The sequence below is a fragment of the Arachis hypogaea genome, chromosome 8 (assembly GCF_003086295.3).
Source record: "Arachis hypogaea cultivar Tifrunner chromosome 8, arahy.Tifrunner.gnm2.J5K5, whole genome shotgun sequence".
NCBI classification, from domain to species: domain Eukaryota; kingdom Viridiplantae; phylum Streptophyta; class Magnoliopsida; order Fabales; family Fabaceae; genus Arachis; species Arachis hypogaea.
This window is the reverse complement of record NC_092043.1, coordinates 9,129,945-9,152,469: the sequence shown is the minus strand read 5'-3', so window position 1 is coordinate 9,152,469 and position 22,525 is coordinate 9,129,945. Positions and strand designations below refer to the sequence as shown.

General features: G+C 33.0%; 3 protein-coding genes across 7 annotated transcripts; 2 read left to right on the top strand and 1 right to left on the bottom strand.

The window, feature by feature from the left end:
• The first annotated feature begins 1,078 nt into the window (after window positions 1–1,078).
• Window positions 1,079–4,579, top strand: LOC112705992 (scarecrow-like protein 1). Of its 3 annotated transcripts, none has more exons than XM_072200554.1 (4): window positions 1,079–1,124; window positions 1,783–1,858; window positions 2,441–2,485; window positions 2,575–4,579. In XM_072200554.1, exon 4 carries the CDS (start codon window positions 2,613–2,615, stop codon window positions 4,353–4,355), a length of 1,743 nt encoding a protein of 580 aa, XP_072056655.1. In that variant the 5' UTR covers window positions 1,079–1,124; window positions 1,783–1,858; window positions 2,441–2,485; window positions 2,575–2,612; the 3' UTR covers window positions 4,356–4,579. The 3 variants fall into 3 exon arrangements, with proteins under 3 accessions (XP_072056655.1, XP_025612841.1, XP_025612840.1); XM_025757056.2 differs by having other exon boundaries at window positions 1,095–1,199; XM_025757055.3 differs by lacking the exon at window positions 1,079–1,124 and having other exon boundaries at window positions 1,332–1,858.
• A 4,643-nt stretch (window positions 4,580–9,222) lies between these two features.
• On the top strand, window positions 9,223–11,434 carry LOC112705991 (thioredoxin). Its single transcript, XM_025757054.2, has 2 exons — window positions 9,223–9,878; window positions 10,863–11,434. The coding sequence occupies exons 1-2, from the start codon at window positions 9,650–9,652 to the stop codon at window positions 11,180–11,182; spliced, it is 549 nt and encodes a 182-aa protein (XP_025612839.1). The 5' UTR covers window positions 9,223–9,649; the 3' UTR covers window positions 11,183–11,434.
• Window positions 11,435–11,525: 91 nt separating this feature from the next.
• LOC112705990 (transcriptional corepressor SEUSS) lies at window positions 11,526–19,449 on the bottom strand. Of its 3 annotated transcripts, XM_025757051.3 has the most exons (11): window positions 18,913–19,449; window positions 18,295–18,439; window positions 17,039–18,147; window positions 16,671–16,790; window positions 16,346–16,394; window positions 15,979–16,193; window positions 15,784–15,852; window positions 15,377–15,474; window positions 14,602–14,695; window positions 14,397–14,466; window positions 11,526–13,023 (listed from the first exon to the last, which is right to left on the bottom strand). In XM_025757051.3, exons 3-11 carry the CDS (start codon window positions 18,113–18,115, stop codon window positions 12,047–12,049), a joined length of 2,769 nt encoding a protein of 922 aa, XP_025612836.1. In that variant the 5' UTR covers window positions 18,116–18,147; window positions 18,295–18,439; window positions 18,913–19,449; the 3' UTR covers window positions 11,526–12,046. The 3 variants fall into 3 exon arrangements, with proteins under 3 accessions (XP_025612836.1, XP_025612838.1, XP_025612835.1); XM_025757053.3 differs by lacking the exon at window positions 18,295–18,439 and having other exon boundaries at window positions 18,913–19,446; XM_025757050.3 differs by having other exon boundaries at window positions 17,039–18,439; window positions 18,913–19,444.
• Between the last annotated feature and the right edge of the window lie 3,076 nt (window positions 19,450–22,525).

Sequence of the window (22,525 nt, the reverse complement as noted above, 5' to 3'; positions counted from 1 at the left end):
TACTAGCTATTATTGACTTAACTTCTAACTACTAATAACTCTAATAATATTTTAATATTTTTTAATATTTAAAACTTATCATAAAATAATTTTGACACCAAAATTATAGACACTACAAAATTTGCCTTGCAATGTGTACAATAGTCCAAATTCATATAGGATGAAAAGAAAGAGAGAAGGAGGAGAGGAAGAAAGAGAAGGATTGCATTGCAGTTTGGAGGGAAATGCAATTAGACAATGTGGGTCTTGTGTTCCACTACCAAGCCCCTTCCCTTTTGAAGATCTTACTAGTCTCACGCGGCTTTAGCTTTGTCCTCCCAACCACTACCAATTTCCATTACAAGTCTGAACCAAAAAAAGAAGACCTGCGAAACTTGTTTTGACTTTCGGCTCAACTACTCTTTCTTTTCTTTTCTTTTTTAATTTAAATTCTAGTAGAAAAATAATGAAAACCTTAGATAGTGGTCTTTTCTTTTTGTAATTACTAATTACATGAAATATAAGTTATCTCAACAGGAAACAAAATTTTTTTATTTTTATTTTTTATACAATTTTAAAAATAAAAAATAAAAACATAAATCAAATACACCTTAATCATTAGTGAATGTAATCAATTTTTATCATTATAATGCAAATTCTAACAAACCTATTATAATGAAAGAAATCATTATTAAAACATCAGTGAGGATTTATCTGCTGTCTAACACGCTTAAGTCTAATGAAAGAACAGTGACAATTTCATGATGTCAGAAACCGCGTCATTTTGCACCGGTTTTTTTTTTTCTTTTCTTTTTTCTCTTCTACGCTCCCTATTCAGATATCAATATCAATAATTTATATTCATATCATCTTTACAAGTGGACACGGACTAAGCAAGTCCAAATATTATTATGCATGATAATTACTAAGGAAATATATTTTTAATAGAGAAAGACACAATTGCCACCAAAATAGTCAACTAATCCCTCAATCCAACGGTCATGATTGAAAGATGAAACACAGCATTGAAATTAAAGACATACACAAACTTCTCTTGAGGTACAAAGTTGACAATGACACATTAGTATAATAATGGTAATAATAAACGAAATTGTTTGAAGTTGGTATAAACATATAAGAAAAAGGTATAAAAAAAATGTTACGGTGAATGCTAAGTAGTTTCGTTAATTTGGATGTGTGGGGGGTTTAATAAATCTTTGGTGAGTTGTTCAATTGTATAACCAGTAACATTTTCTGGGTTCCAGAAGCTTAGATTATTTTATCATCATTACCTTTTCTCTTATTTACTTTTAACCAAATCCTTAGGGTCTCTTTGGAATTGGAATATCAATATGTTCATATTATCATCATTATCATTCTTTAAAAACTTAGTTCCTAAGACCTAAACCATTCTTCATATCTGACTGCTAATTTCTTTGCTTCAATCATTCAGGGAGTTTTATATTATATTATATTATATTATATTATATATTATATTATAATATATAATCTTGTCAATTTTTTCTTCATTCTTTCTTGTTCTTCCTTATCTATACTTGTGCACTTCAATTTCTCAAAGTTCTCTATTGTTAATATTGGAGTGGTTTAGTTGTTATCTTATTCGTTGCTTTTCTACCAACCTTGAACTCTAATTCCAACAAATTTTTTTTCTTTTATATATAGAGAACAGTCACCAAGCTGAAAGCAGTAGTTATGCCATTTGGTGTGGCTATATTTTTTCTTTTGAATTGGTCAAAATACCTAAGCTAAGCCCTTTTTTTATTTTTTATTTTCTTCATCTAGAAACATTCATAAATCACAAGGTTCATCTTTATCTGCTATGGTGTGTCTGCTTCTTCCTGGTTTGTGATTATATCAGGTAAACTTTCTTCTGCCTTTGGTTAATGTCGCTTTAATTTCTACCTCCAGAATCTAGATGATCTGCTTTTAATGAAATTTTAACTTGTGCATGTCTTTGGTTCTTCCAAAGGGGAGTTTTTTGTTCAAGTTTTTTCTGTTACTGTACTTTGATCTATCTACTCGTCTATTCAATTGGAATTTCAAGCAAAGAATTAGTTTTGAGTTGCAACTTTGGGTTATGAGGATACTAAACTAACAGATTTGTTAAACTTATAAGAAAGAAGACTGTTTATGAGAATCTCAGATCAGTTTTGTTCATATGCTTAGATTGAAAATGATACTTGCATAAACTGTGAGGTTTCTGCATAATCTGGACCATTTATTTAAGAAGTGTATGGATTTGTGGTTTAACTTATACCATCACATATAACCTTTAGTGAATTGAAACATGAGAATCATCAACCCTGCTGATCCAAAGAAATTATCTGACACAAAAACTACAAAATTCACAAGTGTATCTACTATGTTATTGTTTTGTTATTGATATGTATTCATGGTTCCAATTGAAAGGGTCTTCTAATTCTGTTTTCTCCCTTGTCAGGGTACTCTAATCCTAGCAAGTTCAACAAGATTACTAGTTTTCAAGGTGAGTAAGGGAATTTAGCTTGGTAGTTTAATCTGTTTCAGAATTTGTAGCAATTTTCCTGGCTAATATCTTTGATGCTTTGAATACAGGCTGAAATTCTATATGATCTGAATTAAAAGGGGGAACCATGTCATTAGTTAGATCAGCAGAGCTTGCTCCTACACCGTATAAAAGCGCGAAGCTATACTCGCTAAAGGAAACTGATGTTAGACCAGGATTATCATCTCAAATCTTTGATGCTGACAAGCATAGAAACATGCACATGACAGATACTTACTCGAGCGAGAGTTACGAAAAGTACTTCCACGAATCGCCTTCAGAAGAGCTGATAGAACCGTGTAGTTCTGGAATCTATAGTCCAATTCACATTGATGGTGCCTCTTCATACCAGTTCAGATCCAGTTCAGGAGCTTCTTTGGTTGCTAACAACACTTTTGGTACCTCTTTTGTGCCTGAATTGGGGTCAGGTTTTTCAGAAATTGGCAACCTGGATGATCAAGGACTAATGAGATCAAGGCTTAAGGCACTGGAGAGAAGATTGCTTGGTCAAAGTGATGGTGAGGAGGAGGAGGAGGAAGAGGACATGTTTGGGACTTCTCAAAACATGGAAATCGAGCAGGATATTTCTGAATGGGCTGATTCCATTCAGAATATGCTGCTCCAAGACTCTCCGAAGGAGACTTCGTCTTCGGATTCAAGTCTTAGTAGCAGCATCAGCAGCAACAAAGAAATGTCAGCAATTCCTCAAACTCCTAGGCAAATGCTCCTTGATTGTGCGGTTGCACTTTCGGAGGGGAATCAAGAAGCAGCATCGTCTATGATCAATGATCTACGCCAAAAGGTATCGATTCAGGGAGAGCCTTCCCAAAGAATTGCAGCCTATATGGTGGAGGGTCTTGCAGCTCGCTTGGCTGAATCCGGGAAATGCATTTACAAAGCACTGAAATGCAAGGAAGCTCCTTCTTCAGACCGTCTAGCAGCAATGCAGATACTCTTTGAGGTCTGTCCATGCTTTAAATTCGGATTTGTCGCCGCAAACAATGCAATTACAGAGGCAGTTAAAGATGCAAGAAAGGTTCATATAATAGATTTTGACATAAATCAAGGGAGTCAGTACATAAATCTAATACAAATTCTTGCTTCAAGATCAAGGAAGCCTGTCCATGTTAGATTGACTGGGGTTGATGATCCAGAATCTGTTCAAAGATCTGTTGGAGGCCTACAGATCATAGGACAAAGACTTGAAAAACTAGCCGAAGCACTCGGCTTACCATTCGAGTTTCAAGCAGTGCCATCAAGGACTTCCCTTGTCACTCCATCAATGCTTAATTGTCGTCCGGGCGAAGCACTCGTGGTAAACTTTGCATTCCAGCTTCATCACATGCCTGATGAGAGCGTTTCGACTGTTAACGAGCGTGATCAGCTCCTTCGCCTTGTGAAGAGCCTGAATCCGAAGCTTGTCACGGTTGTGGAGCAAGATGTGAACACTAACACTACTCCTTTCTTGCCACGATTTGTTGAGGCTTACAATTACTACTCGGCTGTGTTCGAGTCGCTTGATGTTACTCTTCCAAGAGATAGTCAGGACAGGATGAATGTGGAACGCCAATGCCTGGCGAGGGACATTGTGAACATCGTGGCATGCGAAGGCGAGGACAGGATAGAACGGTACGAGGTTGCCGGGAAATGGAGGGCTAGGATGACAATGGCTGGGTTCACTTCAACACCAATGAGCAAAAATGTGAGTGATGAGATAAGGAAAATGAATAAGATGCATTATTATGACAAGTACAATGTGAAGGAGGAGAAGGGTGCTCTTCATTTTGGTTGGGAAGACAAGAACTTGATTGTTGCTTCAGCATGGAGGTAACCAAGAATCATGATAACTCTTTTATGTTATTAGGGGAAGACTGAGTTGAGTTATTGGTAGTCATATTTATTATTATTGTTGTTGTATTTGTTTGCTTGCTTATATTTTAGTCATCGGTACTATTTTTCTTGTGTCCTAGTATTTGGTTGGTTCTGGTTCTGGACATTGTAAACTAACGCACAATCTTTAATCTAATAACGAACTATATCATTTTGCTATGTAAACATCATTGGTCTTGGTCTGCAGAATCACAAGAGATTGAACAACAACTGCAATATGTTAAAGAAACAAAAACAATGAGGAAACAGACAATTAAAGCATCATATGGTTCCTTTTAGTTAGCTTTAGTTGTCCCATCAAAACAAAAACAAAAAAGAAGATACAAACTTGGTAGAAACTGCAGAATTTATTGTTACCAACGAAATCATCTTGATTTGAAATAATGGATGCTATCTCTTTCTGTCACCGCATCATGTGCTACTTAGTCCTATGAGACTATGAAATTCAAACATAACAAAATCAAAAATGCTTGTGCACAAAAGAAACAGTCACCAACCCAAATCACAAAATATTTGTATATAAATGTGTTGTTTAACTTTTTCAATGTGTATTTTATATTTTAACATATATTTTATATGGGTAATTAATTTGATAGTTGATTATTTATGTATATGTAGCATGGTTGCAACAAAATACATAGAGTAATGTTATATGATAAGTAAATATTATTATTTTTTGTCAGTATTTGATTAGCATAAATTTATACCCATATTTACAAGGATTTTGCGTACAAAAATTATATAATTTGCACCTATATTTATTAGAATTTGCACACTTGAATCAATATAGTTTGTACTCATATTTTTCAAAATTTACATACATAAATTAATACAATTTATTTGTTAAAGACAATTAATATTTGTATTGGTCAAAAATACTAAAAATTGCTTGCCCCAAGAGTTTTTCAAATATCTCCACAAACTTTTATTTTTTACAACATTATTACCATATAAACATACATATTATTAAGCTTACAAATTCATATTTTAATTTGCTTATTCAAGTTAGCTTTGCATGATTTTTTTTTTTTTTAGTGGGGGGTTTCTTAGCTTTGGAAATATTGGCCTGATCCATCATAACACATCACTCTTAATTGAAACTATGGGCCCTTTACCAAAACTATCGGCTTGAAATAATCAAAAGTCCAAGGAATATTCGAGAAAGTCAAAGGATTTGAATGCAACCTTTGGGACTTGGGAGTGGGAACTTGGAACTAATATGAAAGGCAAATATAAGATATTCATTGACACCAAAAAGAAGAGATTATTTGTTTTGATTCGAGAATAACTGGGTAGTCAAAAAATTTTGAATTAGTTAAAAGGGATAATAAATATCTTGGTTCTTAAGAAATTTGGAATTCGACGACTCTTCAAAAACGAAAAAGTTTCCTCTGGTTGGGTTATTCATCATTGCTACAATATATATAAACAAATAACAATAATAATGCACTTCAGTTTTTCTTTTAGTACTGCACCTCGCGTAATCTTGTTTGATATTCCATGATTATTTTACAAGTTCTTCGTCTAGGTCCAGTGTTATAGTTTTAATGAATGGAGGCTTGAATAATGCGTCATAAGCATAGTTATATAGTGTTATTTTTTTAAAACGAAAAAATAAAAAATTAATTAATGGACATATACAATCTAAATGAGTGTTACGAGAGAAACAAGCACGTGGAAACAAAATTTTTGTTGGGCTTATGTCACACATCAAGAAATCTATTCAATTCAATAATGCATGTTGCCATGTTTGATTCATGCTACTCCTAATAATCGTTTCTTATTAAAGTTCATTTATTAAAAAGATAAGGTTCTTCGAATCCAACTGCTGATTTGTCTGCTTTAGGCTGCCCTAACAAGAGGTAAGGATAAGTATATAATTTCTATATAATTTTTTTTGTTGTCTACGTTATTTTTTAGTCTAACAAATTAAAAATTAATCTATTACAAATTTAAATTTTATTTAAGAGTCTGCGCTGAAACTATAGTTAACAGATTTTTTTTAGAGGCTAGTCAATTTTTGTTTTCCTTTTTAAGTTTTGACGTACATATTTTTCTTTACATTTCATAAATTAAGTTGCTATTAATTTTGGAGTAGGCCTTAGGGAAAAGTTGAGTGGACCATATCAGCATTCAGATGGCTTGTTTTGCTGAACCGTCACAATCATTTGACGAAGTTTTTATTTTAGTCGAGGTATCAGCTTAATTGTCCAACCGTAGATCTTTCAATAATATTATGTGTATTTGAATTAGTAGTGTTTGCAAATATCTGCTTCACACAAATTGAATGATATAAAAAATCTAAAAACATGTTCGGATTCTGAAAAGTTTGTCCATGTTAAATGTAGCTAAACTTTTTGCTACCAAATAAATAAATAAATATAAAAATAAAAATAAATCAAAGAATCCACTCATTTACTGCCACAAGTGAGATAGAAATAAAGATCGCCATGCATCTCAAGACTCTAAACTCCAATGGTACATAAATTAAATAGCTCAGTACCACCATACCCACTTGGTCCATTATTCTTCATCATCAACACAAGAGTCCCAAAATTGTTGGGCACGGGGGCACGGCCAAGCTATAACAAACGGTCTATGGGATCTTGTCAACTTTTTATGCCAAATCATGAAAAACAAAGGAAAATATAAAAAGCTCCAATCCTTTTATACATGCATACATACATAAATTGAAAATAATCATTCATCATATAGCTTTTTAGTGAGTCAGCCTATGCACACTCAAAATGTGAGTACCCCAATCATCACTTATTATTTTCAATATTGCCTGGGTATGTGTGTAATTCACTGCTATGAAAATAAAAAAGAGAAAGGTTAGGGCAGCACTTTTTATTTTGTGTATTCTTATATTTCCCAATAAAAAATTGGAGTTTTAATTTTTTTTATTGTCTACAATATTTTTCAATTCGACAAGTTAAGGACTAATTCGTCACGATTTGAGTTCCATTTAAAAATCATGTATATATATCGTATCCACTGATTTGTATTGTTTATCCTTTTTAAAAAAAAATTGGATCCTCTCATTATAATGATTTAAGTTTTTAGCAATCAAAAAAAATTTCCCCACTAATCGAATTATCCATTTTCTAGTTTTGCAAATTTTTAAAAATTCCAACTATGAAATAGGTTGGTCTGCACTGAGAGGGGCCAATAATATTTGTGTATAACATAAAATACAGGAATACACAAAATAATTTGCAATATAGAAAAAAATTTAGCTCCCTGATCATTCCTCTAGTCATAATGACTTCTCTTTGGGTCAACAGTCATAAAGTACATAGTGAACTTATTATTGTTAGTAATACATGTACATACATAATTACATACATGGGTGGTAATGTATTCGGTCATGAACATTACAATGAACAAATGATGCTACACGCTTAATGGATGTTGTTTAGTCATAAAGTTATGCTTGGTGATTAATTAATGTGGAATTGGAAGGTAAACCCTAAATGTGGGTTGGCCGATTCTAATCCTAACTTAGGTCCTGGACTTTGCAATTTGCATATTGGATTAGCACTTTGGAGTGTGACATACAAATTTAAAGAAGCTTTTCCTCGTGAAATAAAGCATCTCTTTGCAGAATTTGATGATTGATTTCTGTGCAACGCGTAATTATGTCTCTTGACAATAGTAGTTCTAGATTCTCATAGGGTCAAATTACATTTTAATTATAATCAATAATTAGTTTTTCTTCTAAACCAATAAATAATTAGTAATTACTCCAATAAAAATGTCAAAAGCATATTCTCATAATGATCTTGATTTAAAATTGTGATTTATTTATTTTAGCATTTTTTAAACAAATGTAATATTTTTATAGTATATGAAAATTAAGTCCTAAAATTTATTATTCAATAATTAAAATAAAATATTTTTATATAATGACAATTATAAATTTTTTATTGGAGTATTCACATAAATAATTATCCTAAGTATTTTTATATTAGTACATTCAGCACTGGTTGGATTTTTTTAAATAATTTAATATATTTAAAAAATGATTATATTAAATATACCCCGATATCAGTACTAATATAAAATTTATATTCGAATATAAAATACATATAAAAATAAATCAAACATATGTATTCATACATGCATACATATAATATCTTTTATAAAAAATATTAAGTAATTTTGATACATATAAGATATTTTGTATAATAATTCAATTAAATTCATTCTTTTAAATCGTAATTTTTATTAGTAAATATAAAAAATAATTATTTTATTGGCACGATAGATAAATATCTTCATCTTTATATTGATGCTATATAAAAATTAAATCTATCCATTAATTTATATAAAATAATATTTATTTACAAGTAAACATTTTTTAAAAAATAAATTTATTATTTTTTCCATGAATTTCAAAACAATGATAAACTTACTTATAAAGAAATGAAATTAGTTTTACACTCAAAAAATTATCTCCATATAATAAAAACATTACACGTTAATTTTTATTTACGAATAGATATTCTCAATATTCTGAATTTTGATAAATAAAAATAATTTTTTTTATTTTTCATACATACAAAATTAATTCGTTTATTCATAAACATATTTACTCTTGTGTCTTAAAATAACAAAGCAGAGGTGAATTAAAGTCCCACGCTAACGGAAAGGAATAATAAATCGTCCCGTATTAATTCTCACCACTCGTTAGAAATTCTTACTACTGTTTCAATCTGTCATTAAAGTATGTTTGGATGCTTTATAGTGAGATAAAAGTTGAGGTTTTGTGAAGACATAAAATTAAACAGCATCCACATGAATTTGAGCCTTTTCAGAACCTCACAATCACGTTGCAATTATCCACTAACAGATATACAATACTACACCATCAGAAACAAAATAAATTTAACTAACTTGAGTTGGTTGAGTGGTCAGCTCTTTCGTCCGCTTAAGTAAGTGTCGGGGGTTCGAATTCTGCCTTGTGCATACAGCAACCTATTGACCAACGACAGACCCTTAAATGGAGCTCAAATCCATGAAAAATTAGTCTTTGACCTGTCGAATTGGAGGATACCATGAACAAAAAAAAAAAAACTAAATAAATTCAACAAAACTAGCATATCCACAAAATCCACAAACGCTGGAACTGATATAAATAAAAATAAATAATATATAACCAAAGTTATTATATAATATAATATACCTGCCTCCAAAGGAAAACACACAAAAAGAAGAAGAATTATCAGCATCATGGCCTTGGAGAACTGTTTAAGATTAAGTACCACAGTAGGAACAGCAAGAATTCAATGTCTTTCTCCATTGTCTTCAAGGAAGACACTTGTTTTTTCATCTTACAGAGGATTTAACAAGTCCATGCTACATTCAACAGTATCAAATTCAAATCCATCTCTTTACTCAACTGCTGGTACCTCTAGAAAATCCTCTTTTGTTTGCAATGCTCGTGAAAAGGTAAATGAAGGTAATTACCATTCACACAACCCTTTGTTAGCCTTACTTGCTTTCTTGTACGCTTTTTCATGTTTGAATTTTCCTTCACACAATAACAAATTATGACTGGAAGCCATAAGTGCATATAGTTATACCTTTTAGTCTCCATATTACTCGTAATTATCTTAGAAGTCTATTTAGTAGAGTGAAAATCCAGAAAAAAAGAAGTAATATTTCATTATCAGAAACTTTAGGGGCAAGCAATTTTTAATAATTTTGGCTAGTATAAATGCTAAATTATCTTCTATAAATAAATTTTATTAATTTATATGTATAAATTTTAAACTGAATAATGCTACATGATCAGTAAATATTATCATCTTTGACTAATAATAATTTGTAGTCATATTTATAGATATTTTACACACAAAAATCATATATAGTTTATAAATTAATAAAATTTAATTGTTAAAAATAATTTAATATTTGTGCCGACCAAATAATGACCAAAAATACTAAAAATTGTTACCTCCAAGAGTTTCTCTTCTAAAATATGTGGGTGTAAATTGTATTGACTCATATGTATAAATTCGAGTAAATATAAATACAAATTATATGTTTCTTGTGTACAAATATTTACAAATATGAGTGCAAACTACTACAGACTAAATACTAACCCAAAATGATAATATTTGCTGGTCACCTAATATTATTGTTTTGTTATTATTAAATGACTTTAGTTAGTATGTATCCTAAAAGAAATGTTAATGCTTATTAATTAAAAAAATCTAAAAAGTATTACATATAAGCTTTTTTTTATATATTTATTAAAGAAAAACATTTAAAATTTTACTAATAATATTAATATACACGCTAAATCAGATATTTTGAATTGACTTTGACCGTATATAGACTTTGCTAAAGTTCAGATTCATTGAGGAATAAGAAACTTGAATCAAGATTTTGTTATGAGCAGTTAGAATAAGAAAGTTGTTTATGATGATGAATTTGGCAGTGCAAGTAGTGACAGACTCAAGCTGGAACAAACTTGTGATAGGAAGTGAAACACCAGTGCTGGTTGAGTTTTGGGCACCATGGTGTGGTCCATGCAGGATGATAGCACCCATCATTGATGAGCTGGCAAAAGAATATGCTGGCAAGATAGCATGCTACAAGATTAACACCGATGACTGTCCCAACATAGCCACACAGTACGGCATCAGAAGCATTCCTACTGTTCTCTTCTTCAAGAATGGAGAGAAGAAAGAGAGCGTCATTGGTGCAGTCCCCAAGTCCACTTTGTCAGCAACACTTGATAAATATGTTGACATTTGATTATACACAAAATCGACTAAATTCAATTTCGTCTTTTATTTTAGTATCACATTCTCTTAGTCAACTTAATTCATGACCAATCAACTATAAAATGTCAACAATACAGTCAAAGTTGACTAATAGTTGATTAGTCAAATACTAAATTAATGCTTTCAAATTTTCAAGGGTTAAAATAAAATACACTTGCAATTTGAAATACCATATTGATCATTTACTCGATCACAATAGAATAATGCCATGAAATTGGAGAAATTTTCTTGTTCATTTGTCTACCATTCTTTTTCCTTGTCCTAGACGCTACTCTCTGTATATATATATAGGTTAAGGGCAGTGTTTCCATATATGGATTCAACACTTTAAATAATATATATATATATATATTCTCTCCACATTTTTGCAAAGGCTACATTGGATAAATCATTAATTCAATATTGTAGATGTTAAACTTCCTTAATCATCATCTTCTGCAGAGGAACTCTGTTCTCCCAACAACCAGATGCATTTTGTAGCCCAAAATTTTGTGACCTTCCTCGTGCTAGGGCGTGAATCAAAGATGAGTCTGGGGAAAAAGCCATCAAGACAAAAATTTAAAATATAAAAAGAAAAAAAAAGGTTACACTTGAATTCACAGGAAAAAACCAGCCCCATCAGCCACACAACCAGCCAACAAATATTTCCATTTCTTATATTATAAAATCATATACTGGCAGAGTGGCCTACGCCCTATCAGGCTATCACTACCCCAATAGCAATTCTGCTGTATTATCGTTCGACGGCCGAAGGCAATCTACCATTGCTTGCACTGGGAAGCAGCTTCGAAGAAAGAACCACAACATCCCACTCACCATCCACAAAGAGGCTCTTTTATGGAGATGGTTTCCAATCAAATTGAAGATTATTAAAACTATTTACTGCTCCTAGACCGCTAACTAGTTGATTTGACAAATCCTGCTGATGGTTCATGGCTTGATCCCTCGCGATTGAGGCCATTCCTCCTCTTCCATTCATGACAGAATTATTTCCCATAGCAGCTCTCATTCCATTAGGCATACTGGATTGACCGATACCCATTGTGCCGTAACTACCAATCCCAACGCCGGAATTACTGTTCATCGCACCATTGCTTACCATGCCATTGCCACCATTGAGCCCCGTATTGGTATTCACCGGCAGAATACCATTTACGTTCTTCACGTCATTCCCAAGAGAACCAACACCTACCATTCCACCTGTGCCATTCATCTGGGAGGACATCATCATCTCATGTATTATTTTCTGTACGGAGCTCTGAGCATCACTCGGGTCTGCCTCACCAGAGAGAGGTGATTGCTGATGTTGCAAGGACATGTTACCCGATGAGTTTGTTGCGCCTATGTGATTGGCAGACGTTAAGGTGGTGGGGTGAGATGTTTGTGGGGGAATATTGGAGGAAGATGGTGTAGGTGATTGGAACGGCGATGAGTTAGGCTGGGCCGGTGGAACAGTGCTCGAGGAACCTGGGGATGGAATCTGAACAGAACTGCTTCCATAGGGACTGCCAGAATTGTTCATTGAACTTTGTTGTCTAGAATTCATTGAGTTCTGGTGGAGAAGTCCAACAATGGTGCTTGTGGTGGTCGATGCAGATGCAGAGTTGGCAGTGTTATTTACACTGACCATACCATTGCTGGAAGCGATTTGCATGGCACCAGCTTGCACTGAGTTTTGATCACCATTTGAGTTATGGGCCACCATTTGCTGTTGCTGTTCCGGTTGCTGCTGTAATCTATCTTCATGTTGTTGTCCTTGATTATGAATTCCAGATGATCCACTTGTTCTCCGAGGGAATTTGGCTAAGCTCTCTGGGACGAAAGGAAAAAGAAACGTTACATTATCATATAGCAGCCATCTCAATAAAACAGTTGGAGAGAACAAAGTTGCCAACATAACAAATATCATGTTCAATAAAAACGGTATGATACTTGGGTGTTGGGACACATAACACAGTGTCACAGTATAGAACATCTTTGCTCCCTAAAAGAATTTTATTTAACAACCATCAGTCTCAACTATTGACCTCAAACCCTACAATTACAATGATCAACTTCACGTCTTTCAATGTTAGTTTTTTTTTTTCCCTGTGAGCATCCTTGACCCCCCACAAAAAGTGGAGGTATAAAGGAAGATAAAAGGTGACAAAAAGCTGCACATCATTCCTCCCAAACAACAGTTCCAAATTATAATAGCCTAATGGTTTGGCTTTAGCACATAAATCATCTTTAGTGGAGGCATTATCAGCTCTAATTGCCTACAATCGATTTCTTTCAATATCTTGTTGTAGCAGTCTGAACTCTGAAGCACCCAATAACAGACCAGATTCCAATCACTATAACTAGGGATAAATTAGTTGGATGGATCATATGCACCATATGTCCATATCTGCCCTTGCATGCTCAACAAGACTTAATTACATCTCCCGTAACTTAACAAAGCATTCACTTGTTTGCAACTCAAGTAATTCTCCATAAAATCCCTCCATTATAACTAGAGGACCTAAAGACAGATGCTACATTACACACCAACTCGAGTCTCCAACAACAATTTTAACCAGATTGTCAACTAGCCTTTTAAGTTTATTTATCTTCAAGTCCCATCTTTCTCAAATCAGAGGTAATCGTGTCTATAATTCATAGTTATAAAAACCAACCCGACAATTGACCTAGTGACCTAGTCAAGGCACAAGGTTGCCAGTGGTTCAAGTCGTGGTTCACTGATTGAACTCCTTAAACCAAAATTAATTAATTAATGTATAAAAGTATAATTTAATTTTATCTATGTAATATATTTACAAAAAAGAATGTATATCAAGGAACAAGTTGGCCTAGTGGTGTACCGGCTTATCCTTTTCCAGGAAACCCGAGTTCAATTCCAATGGATGAGCCAAAATAAAATTGTTCAATTGTAAGAGCGGTCCAAATATCAATCTGAACCGGTTGATTTTTTTGTTGAACCAGCCAATGCGGTCCAATCCAAATTTAATAACTATGCTATAATTGATTCCATTTAATGTGCATACCTTTTTTGCAATCTGTAGCATTAAAACAACTTTAAACTTATTTAAAAGGAGAAGTATGAAGTAAATGCACTAAGATTCTCAATGGTATAACTTGACTGATACGGATAATATCAGCACATACAAGAGAGCAATGAACTAGTAAAATGCATATAAACTTACCCATGGGTCCAGTCCCTGTTTCTCTGCTGTAATCTATCAAGTCCTTCATACTATTTACCACTTCTGATATCTGCAAACATAAATAAGGTTGTAAAAGATTGATACTAATTCAGAAAAAGGACCAAAAGTGCACCTTCTGAAACATTGTTTAAAACATTATTTACTGGAAAAGTAAGGTGAGTAATGATTGGAAATGGATAAATACCTGTAGGCAGCGCACATATCTCTTTGTATATCCTAAATCATTTACTAATGGAACTTCCAAAGCTTTAGCCAATTGACGGGCGGATGCAACAAACCTGGAAAAGAAGCATGTGAACATACTTAGAAAAAGATAAGCAGAAGCTTAAGGTAAAATGGCAAATCTAATTTAAACCACAAGGTGATCAATGGAACTCACTAGCTAAAGCTAAACTATGGCACAGCCGACCCAATAAAATAAAATAAAACAGAATAATAAGAATAAGAAAAAAATGCACACACACACAAGACAACAAAAAAGGAGAAAGAGAAATCGGGAAACAGGAAATGGTGGGTATAAAACACGAAATGCACCATTATTCCTAACAATGCCACCTTATCCCAGCACTTTACGAATAATGCAGGAGAATTATTTTTCAATAAGAATGAAATGAGTAGATCACAGCTTCCAATACAACTTGTTTATTATATACAACTGTACAAGGGGATCAACTACCAAAATGAGGGGCATAAATTAGTACAGAACAAATTGTACTCAACACATTACTATAGGAGATGAGCAAGGCAAAATGTTCACATGAAAGCCATACACAGAAGACAAATAAGCCAGGGCTGATTCCATGGGCTTGAAAAAAGAAAATTGTGGCCAAGCACAATATGTAAGTTTCAAAGAACGGTAGTATCAGCAAGAATTTCACAGGTTTGATCATAAAATACATAATCCTATAATTACCAAAAGGCTCGTAAATTGACAAGAATAAATGGTAAAATCGACTCACATATTGCAGTTATTTTGCAACTCTGGAGCTGACACATTTGGTGTAGCATTTTGTGTAAAGGCCTGGTACTTTTGAGCAACCGCTCCAAGCTGACTAACCTATATATAATAATAAAAATAAAATAAACATGAGTACAAATAACCACGATGCATGCCATTTAAATACATCAGCATGTCCCACTTTAAACCTTTACAATGATAAGTTTAGCACTACAAAAATGCACTCCTATGGGGGCAAAATATGAATAGCAACACATAAAATAACAATGTCGAAACTTGCTACAATCACATGAAAAGATTAGGAGTCAATCAGCCAAGTCCCTTAGTGCATTTAAAATTTTACATAAACAGAGAATCTGTATCTCCTTATAATTACAAAGGTCTATCATTGTGTAACTAATGAGCAACCTGAGGTATTAACAATCTTCTAGGAATGAGTTCTTCATGGCGCCTAGCACAAAATTCCCAAGAGCATATCTGCAAAAAGAAAATAAAGAAAAGAATGTAAATTAAACTTTTCCTCATATAAGGATAATGTCAACAAAGACAACACTAAGCAAGCATTTTTCAGTTGTGATCTGAAAGTTATTCTTCTACATATACCTTCAGGTCTGGGGAGAAAACTATTCGAAGTTGACCATCACGAACAACACGAAGTTGCTCAAAAACACTTTCCTGTATTGCTTTTGCATAATCTAGAACAATCTGCCCAGATGAATTATGATATTCACGGGGCATGTCAACATAAAGCAGCTCTTCCAAAGTGCCACTTTCATACTTTATTTTGAAAAGCCTAGGAAGAACCTCAACAGTTGCTTCTGAAAACACATTAAAAAAACTAAACCACTCAGAAAAAAAAACTAGTGCAGACACATATTTGACAAAATCTTAAAGATGCTGACATTCAAATGTTGTGAGACAGAAATAGACTGTACATGGAATATTGAAGAAATAACATAAAAGATCTTACCGAACCCACGACCAGGTTTGCGATTACATATTTCACAGTGCCAGACATCCTGAAAACGTTTGGAGAATCCATCACTTAGCTATAAAGAATGCATAGTATTCATTAAAATGCTACAACTGACTCCTTGAATCCCAGAAATTTTCATGAAAATATTTAAAGCAATACTTACTTGAGTGCAGAGATATAAGGATATGCAATCACAACAAATTCAACATGCCAAAACTTATTATGTTTCAATAAAATGCACCACTAAAAAGTCCATTACCACTTATATGAATCCAGGAACTAGAATGGCTTATAAATAAGGTTTTATCTAGCAACAGACCTGAGGGAAAACTCCAGTCGTTTGTCTGCCACTTCCATACATAGAAAGACACCACTTCTTCTTGGCATTAGGAGCAAAATACTCAGCAACAAACTTCCTCCAGAACTCAATATTGTTATCCTACAAAAGATCAGAGACAAATATGTCTTAATAAGGCAAAAGATATAAATCAAAGCTCATGGATTTTTCTATGGAGTTTGACAAACAGATATGGCATGTGTTACATTGAATTTCTCTTTTTCCTTTCATTATTTCCTTAATTCTTATCCTCTTTTCTCTCTGTAACATTTCCTCTTCATCATAAAAAATATTTTTTCATTCCTAGAGAAGACATATAGAATAAAAACCACAAATAGATTAATCCTTACTTCAGGTCTATGCTGTTGCTGATACATGTAATGTGTAAGCCGCCTAGCACACATTCCGGGTTCATATCCTGGTTTCACAGGAGACCTTATGGGCATATTCTGCTGTTGAAACTGCTGTGGCAGTTGAGGCCGTTGTTGAGGCATTGCTTTCAAGAGTTGTTGCTGCTGCTGGTGTTGAAATTGCAAAAGCCTCTGCTGGTGCAGAAGATTCATCTGAGCAGCAGCAGCCTGAGAGGATTGTCTTGACATGTGGAGGAGCTGCTGCTGTTGTAGTTGTTGTTGCTGTTGTTGTTGCTGCTGCTGTTGTTGCTGGTGATGCAAAAATAATGGTTGATCAGAATGCTGGGGCTCCATTTTCACTTGGGCTAGTGTTCGAGTTGATTGAATTTGCTGTGATTCCAATTTCACTGGAGCAAGATTCCTCAACGATTGTATTTGCTGCTGTTGCTGCTGACCAAGTTGGTCATTGCTTACCTGCGGCTCCAACTTTACCGGTCCCATACCACCTACCCCTCCTCTCATTGATTGAAAATGCTGCTGCTGCTGTTGCTGCTGCGTATTCAGAGGAGCAGAGAACTGCTGCATTGGCTGCTGACCATGTTGGAAATTCTGAGGTTCCATCTGTTGTGAATGCTGCTGATCTGGCAACAGCTGGTTATTAGATGGATTTGAAAATTGTTGACCTTGACCTTGAACAGAAGAACCAGCATTCACCATATTTGACTGTACGAACGAGGATGCGGAATTACTGAAGCTCATTCCATTGCCAACACTTGACAGCGGATCTGTTTCGGCTCCAGTATCAACAACTCCTCGCTGGCTACTTCCAGGACCCGAGATCCCAGGATTTGGAACTCCGTTGGGGAAAGATTGATTCAGCATGGAAGTTACATTAGACATGTTTCCTAGAATGTTCATGTTGTTGAACTGAGTGCGTGGCGACACAAGAGAAGGGAAAGAAGTCTGCGAAGGCATGGGGCCCCCTTGAGCCCCTAACATTCCAGAATTCGATCTCAAAAGAGAAGGCGTCACAGACTGAGCACTACCAATTTGAGTGGGTGGTCCTGGAGGTCCCATCGTTCGCTATGATGGTCTTCAAAAGCAATCACCTAAGCAGAACAACTAAGTCATATGAAACATGAGTTTTTCTTAACAAACTATTAATTACACAACAGCTTGTGAGAAACTGGGTATAACCCTGAACCCAGATAATATTTCAACCCAAAGTCCAAGGCCAAAAGCTTTAGAGTCTTCACCGTGATCCAACAGAAGCATGTGGTATTCAGTTTTACCAAACACACCAAAGAAAACCAAAACCAAGAAACAATCTTTGATTCTGAACATTACAATTGCGCTACCTCCCTTAAATGAGCAATCTTCAAACGGCTTTCGCATGAATCTCTGTATAACACATGACTTCTCAGATCCAAACCCATCAACCAGTTCTCAAAATAACAGCCAATAAACCAACCAACATTTCAATTTACAATAGAATCTATCAAATTAAAGCTAGCATCTCATGGCAAAAACAACAAAACCCCAAAACAAACGATTCAAGATATCACTTCAAACCAAAAAAAAAAATAAAAAAACTATCAAGTTTAAGCTCAATTAAGAAAAGAAGAGAGAGAGAGAGAGAGAGAGAGAGTGAAGATGAGAAAGCATAACACAGCAACTTTATCGAAGTAAAAACACAGTAGACAACAAAAATAGCAGCTGAGAGGAGTCGATCGAGCCATAGCTAGACAAATCAACGATCCAGAGCCACAAATGAGGTAAATGAGTGTCACAATTGAAAGGTAAAAAGAAAAAAAAGAAAGAAAAAAAACACTAATGGTCAAACGTCAAAGCTGTTAAGACTTGCCGTGACTCACCGTGAGTTGAAAAAATTAATTGAAGAGCCAAAAAGCCAAAAAATCAAGGACGAAACAGCAACTGGGAACTGATCAACGAGCAAAAAGTTTCGAACTTTGAAGTCGGGGTTCCGAATTAGCTCTGCAACATCTGTTAAGCTAAAGGCTTCTAGGGTTTCTTTATCTTCTTCTTTTTTGTTATCAAGGTGTGAGCAACAGAAGCTGCATCATAAGATGGGGGCTTTCTTCTCTCTGTGTTTTTCTTTCTTTTTTACTAAAAAGAAGAAAAAAAGAAAAAAAAGGGGAAAACCCTGTTGGTGCTGTTTTGATGTAGCTCTTGTTTTGATGTTGTTGCTTGCTGCTTGTTTTTTGTTTGCCTGTGTGGGGTTTTTTTTTTTTAGAGAGAGAAAGTGTAGAGAGAGAATGGGGGAGTCATTGCGGACGTCAAGATTGTATTCGATCGGATTGAATTTTCTCCCTTCATTCTTTCTTTCTCTCTCTTTCTCTTTTCTTCTTCTATTCTCTCTCTCTCCAAAAAAAAATATGGAAGTCAAATCTAGTTCTTCCATCTTGTGCCCTTCTTATGCACATGCACTATGTCTACCTACCATCATGATAACCATCATCATGTCTTGATGATGATGTTCGTGCCATGGATGTATATTTTGTTATATTTATTATTATCATCATATGAGAAATATTTTTTGTATATATAGTTAATTGATGTGAAAAAAAGTTTACTGAAGTAGGAAATTGCCTCTATTGTTAATAAACCTTTTTTTTATAGGTATTTGTATATTTAGTTAACTAATTTCAAAAAAATATATACAAATAGGCTTTGGCTCTATTGTTAAAAAATCTTTTTTGATTGATAATTTTGGAATTCAATTTATAAATATAATCAATGTAAAATTATTTGTGAATTATAAAAGAGTACTTTGAATGATAGGTACCACCACCGATGCATAACGAAGTTCGTAAGAGGTGGATAACATAATAATTTTATGTAGTGATTTAAAATGTTTGGTTAAATAGGAAAGAGATTATTTTTTACGGACGGTTTGGATCAAAGGAATTTAAAAGAAAAATATATACAAAAATAAATAAATACATAATAATTTTTTTATTTAAATGAGAAGAGAAATTAAATAAAAAAGAAAATAAAGTAATGTCGGACTTACTAAATTAATAGAGAATGAAGTAAATATATAATTTGTATATATATAAAGGTAAATATAAATTATATATTTACCTTTTAACACTTGTTTCTTAAATATAATTAAAGAAATTAATAATATAATCTATAAGTAGTTTTATTATTCTTTTATAAAATTATTTATTTGTATTTATTTGAAAAATAGAGAACATTTTCTCGTTTATGGCATTTAAAAAATAATGGAGAATGATAACTTTAAAAAATTATTTTTTGTTAATAAAAATAATATATTAAAATCTTGAAAAGTTAATTTGAATGACTTTTTTCTTTTAAAAAAATGACTTAAATATATTAATAAATTATAATTTATATATAATATAGATAAGAGTATTAATATAATTTTATTCAGTTATAATTTTTTTATTTAAATAAAAAAAAATTCTTTTTTTTCTATTTTTTATTTTTTTCTTTTTATTTTCTTTTTTTTTCCATTTTATATCCAAATAATGCTTTAAAGTTTCGAAAAGAGATTTAAAAAAAAAGGTGATACCTAGATCTTTTGCTAGAAATGATGAGTAACAAAGAAAGGATTCTCTATAGTCTATAGCGTTTATGGTAATATAGGAGTTAAGGGTTGCTTGTTACGAAACTTTTGCTCTTACAAATAATTTATAGATTTATTTTTTTATTATATTACTTTGTTTTTGTTTTACTTCATTTTTACTCTGTTTGATTGTGTTGAGGTTTTTTTTTAAAGCTTTGTCCTAATTGTTAATTATTAATAAAATAAATTTACACAAATGTTCACGGATGTGTTATTAGAAATTCTTTGCATACAAGGAATTAATGTTTGTAAGCCTTACAAATCCAATTAAAACTAATGCTCAAAACGCGCTTCGAACCGTTCTTCTTCCTCTTCGTCTTCTCCTTCTTCTTTTCTTTCTTTTCTTGCCTTCTCTTTCTCTTTCTTCTTTTTGCTGCACGTTCTTCTTCTTCTCCTTTTCTTTCGTTTCTGCACGTTCTTCTTCCTCGTCTTCCTCTTCTTCTTTTTCATTTACGTACTCTTCTCTCCGTTTTCTCATTTTTTTTTTAATTTTTCATGGTAAAATCTTTATGAAAGAAGAAGCAGCAGCAAAAGATGAGGAGGAGAAAGAGAAAGAGTTCTGAATTATGCATAAGATGTACTTCAACGAATTTTGGGTGTATTTTCTTAAATTCTTTGGGTGTAGTTTTGTAATCTTTTGGGTGTATTTCTGTAATCCTTTAGGTGTATTCTTATAATCGTTTGGGTGAATTCCTGTAACCGTTTGGGTGTATTTCTGTAATCCTTTAGATGTATTTCTGTAATCGTTTGGGTGTATTTCTGAAGTTCCATTATCTTCAAAAGGATTACAGAAATACACCCAAAGGATTACGAAAATACACCCAAATGATTTAAGAAATACACCCAAAATTTGTTGCATAATTCAGAACTCTTTCTCTTTCTCCTCCTCATATTCTGCTGCTTCTTCTTCTTCAAAACGATTTCAAAGCTTGATTTCAGAAACCATGAAAATCGAAAAAAAACGAAGAAGAAGAAGAGGAAGAAGAAGAGGAAGAGGAAGAGGAAAAACTTGATTTCAGAAACCATGAAAATCGAAAAAAACGAAGAAGAAGAAGAAGAAGAGGAAGACGTTCATAATACAGTGTAGCGCTTTAAAAACAGGAAACGGATGAATAACGCATTAAAAGGCCCGTTAGCAATTTATAAGACTTGTAAGTCAAAAAGACTTATATGTGTAGCAGGACTCTAGATCATTATATATTCTTTGGTGTCCATTATGTATTTAATCTGACAATTCAAATGTTCAAAAGACAACAAATAGTAAAAAAAAAACGTAAATAATATAAGCATCTATAGATCTACTTATATTGTAACTATTTTTTTTTTTTTCATTCGGTTAATACATAAAACTAAATTCGTAATATCTCAATTATTAATTAAGTGAAATTATTCTATGCACTTTTTATGGAAATTTAAGTCATGTTCAACACTGATTGTTTGACTAAAATTAAAATCCAACCTTCAAGCTTATAGCATATATAAAACTTACAAAATCACATATTCAAAGAGTCTATGCAGCTATATTAAAAATCACATATTCTTTACTATCTATATAGACCTATATAACTATGTTGTGCATTTATTTATTTATATGCCTAATCTGAAATATTATATTTTGTTGTCAAAATTACACATATACCCTTCTTTATCTATTAGTTACATTAGTTCTCATTTTTTTGTAAAATTTGGCGTGTGGTGCATGTTGCTAGTTGCCACTTCTCTCCTGTTATCAAGTGACTATAGGTCAAATACGTCGAATTCGCCGGATTAATATTTTAAATAAGTGGATTTTTTTCTAAAATACATTTGTAAAAATGAGATATTTAACTAGTCCAATCTAGTTAATTGCGAAATAAATGACTATGAAATAAACA

Bases quoted from the DNA above. Each gene is read 5' to 3' on its own strand.
- LOC112705992 (XM_072200554.1), top strand. From the start codon at position 2,613: ATGTCATTAGTTAGATCAGCAGAGCTTGCTCCTACACCGTATAAAAGC.
- LOC112705991 (XM_025757054.2), top strand. From the start codon at position 9,650: ATGGCCTTGGAGAACTGTTTAAGATTAAGTACCACAGTAGGAACAGCA. The intron at 9,879-10,862 runs GTAATTACCATT...TGAATTTGGCAG, and splicing joins TCGTGAAAAGGTAAATGAAG to TGCAAGTAGTGACAGACTCA.
- LOC112705990 (XM_025757051.3), bottom strand. From the start codon at position 18,115: ATGGGACCTCCAGGACCACCCACTCAAATTGGTAGTGCTCAGTCTGTG. The intron at 16,194-16,345 runs GTAAGATCTTTT...ATGTGTTTTCAG, and splicing joins CAAACCTGGTCGTGGGTTCG to AAGCAACTGTTGAGGTTCTT. The intron at 14,467-14,601 runs GTATTTATCCAT...TTATGTTTGCAG, and splicing joins GATATGTGCGCTGCCTACAG to ATATCAGAAGTGGTAAATAG.